Source organism: Poromitra crassiceps (assembly GCF_964638095.1).
Source record: "Poromitra crassiceps genome assembly, chromosome: 14".
Classification (NCBI taxonomy): Eukaryota; Metazoa; Chordata; class Actinopteri; order Beryciformes; family Melamphaidae; genus Poromitra; species Poromitra crassiceps.
The window spans coordinates 28,859,440-28,861,968 of record NC_139633.1 but is presented as its reverse complement, the minus strand read 5'-3'; the positions used below and the strand labels follow the sequence as shown (position 1 = coordinate 28,861,968).

Genomic DNA, 2,529 nt, shown 5'->3' with positions numbered 1-2,529 from the left:
TAATTTCCCTGCAGAGAAAACCAGATGGACGTGATTTGTGTCTTCTTGTCTACAGGCCAAACACAAGCGATACTTTGGCCACTCTGCTCATGTGACAAACATCCGCTTCTCCTACGACGACAAATACGTGATCAGCACAGGAGGAGACGACTGCAGGTAACACCAGTTCTTTATTGCGTTTAGAGCAAGAACGAACTGCGTTAGCAAATGTAGCTAAGCCAAGCTAACGGCAGATTGTATTCACTGTAATATATTGTATATTATTATATATATATATATATATATATCCCCCCCCCCCCCCCCAATTTTTTTATCCCATTTTTATCCCCCATTAGTGCTAATTTAATTTATTTATCCTGGTTGCTACTCCACCCTCTGCCGATCTGGGGAGAGCCGAAACTGGCTCCATGCTTCCTCCGAGACATGGGCAGTTAGCCAGCCGCTTCTTTTCACCTGACAGAGGAAGCTTCACCGGTAGGGACATAACACGTGGGAGGTTCACGCTATTCCAACCGGTTCCCCTCCCTCTGAACAGGCACCCTTAACGACCAGAGGAGGAACCACATTAGCAACCAGGATATTGCATGTTTTGGTGAAGGGGGTTCCTATTATGAAGGAAACCCCCGCGAGGCACGGGGAGAACATGAAAACTCCACACAGAAAGGCCCTTTTTTTGACGACCCCACCCGGGCGGTGGGCGCTCGAGGACATGCGGACGGGCACGCATTCCTTCAGCGCTCACAGCGTCCCAGGTGGGAATCGAACCCAGGACCTTCGAGCTGTGAGGTGACAGCGCTTACCACTGCACCACCGTACCCCCTTATTGTATATTATAATATGACAGGTCCGCATACGTGAGCGTTGACAACCATAAAGTCTGATGTCAGCAGCCCCTTCTAGGATGTGTGCACATTTAAGAGTTTGAGCCCAAAATAAGGTTATTTGTCAACAGAATACAGTGGCAACACTTTGGCTATTTAGCAGAGCAGGAAAAAACACGGCTACACATGAAATAGCTTAAAAATGACACAACTGACTGGAGGGGTGCTTTAAAGGCCCATTACGTAACTTTTGGGAAGAAATTTATGTGCATAAAGTGGTTTTATTACCATTGAGCAGCCATGTCTCTCTGCATGCAGCTGTTCCTGTGCTGGATTATATGAGCACAGACTTCGGCTTCTCTCTGGCCGAGGTTTCGCAGAGAATCGGGCGGATGTGACGTCTGTGACATTCCTGAGCCTGCTGCCTCTCAGCTAGAAGAACCTGTGGGCTAGCGCTAGCTAACAAACTGAGGGTCCTATCGTCGCAAAAGCGGTAATTTAGCGTTTGCGCTGGTTTTGCGCTGGTTTTTAACGCCGCGTGCAATGCAAATTGGGGGGCGTGCACAAGGGCATACCTGTTATAATTGTACTGGACATGCATGGGGTAGGCGTGCCACATGGCAAACCAGGCGTTTCGGCGCAAAAATGTGGGGACAGATGGCATTCTCCTATCGTCAGCATGCGCGCAATAACTTTGCGCTAAGAGCTTTGAAAAGCCCCTCTTACGCGCTAAAATACCCCGCTGCGCTCGAGCGCACCATAAACTTCCTTTTGGATATGTCGCCAGGACATCAAATTCTGCTGCTAAAATTGGGTAGCAGATAATTCAGTGAGGCAATCAACTATAACTCGCTGATAAACTTTTATCACATCGCAAAGAGGGAAATTAATTGAAAAAACTTGTTGGACAATGGACATTGTAGCCTACTTGCAATAGGCTATTCACCTTCACCTATCCCATAACAAGCTCTCTCCATCTCTCTCTGTCCTCGGCACGAGTGAGTCCACTCTAAATCTTCCCATTTTGTCTCCGCCGTTTCCCCGTTGAAAATATGTTTCTATTTCCCAGTCAACAAAATAACCCAAATTGCATCAAATCACACATGTTTTTAACAGGTATATGATGTGATGTTATTATGATATAGTTATTATGATATAGGCCTATCCAAAAAACAATAAAAAATTATATATATATATCTTCTCTCTCTCTCTCTCTCTCTCTCTGTCTTCCAGTGTCTTTGTGTGGAAATGCCTGTAGCCCAGAGAAATTTGCCATTTGGTGGACGCTTTTCTCCTAAGCACCTTACACTACCATGTGTGCTACATCATCAGCCTGGGCGGACCCCAGTGGGACTCGAACCCCCGGACCCGAGTCTTCACCACAGTTTAGAGACGCTGCCGTGTTCCCCCACGCATCTGGACTCTGACATGAAAATATTACAAAGCCACGGAGCCAAGAAGATAGAAGTAACAAAAGGAATTCCTGGCATCCTGGGCTGGCATAGTCAGGTTTGATAGAAGGCTCAGTTGTGTGCCTGGAGAAGCACTGACCTCAGAGCAGCTGTAGATGTGACTGACCTCAGAGCAGCTGTAGATGTGACTGACCTCAGAGCAGCTGTAGATGTGACTGACCTCAGAGCAGCTGTAGATGTGACTGACCTCAGAGCAGCTGTAGATGTGACTGACCTCAGAGCAGCTGTAGATGTGA

General features: G+C 47.2%; 1 protein-coding gene across 1 annotated transcript in view; it reads left to right on the top strand.

Moving 5' to 3' along the window:
• Nucleotides 1-2,079, top strand: part of LOC310789119 (echinoderm microtubule-associated protein-like 6) — a gene marked incomplete at both ends in the record, with an annotated part of 121,385 nt that extends 119,306 nt beyond the window's left edge. Inside the window, 2 exons of the mRNA XM_083650714.1 lie at nt 56-156; nt 2,055-2,079. Coding sequence (XP_083506840.1) covers nt 56-156; nt 2,055-2,079 — 126 coding nt within the window. The remainder of the gene's footprint in view (nt 1-55; nt 157-2,054) is intronic.
• Between the last annotated feature and the right edge of the window lie 450 nt (nt 2,080-2,529).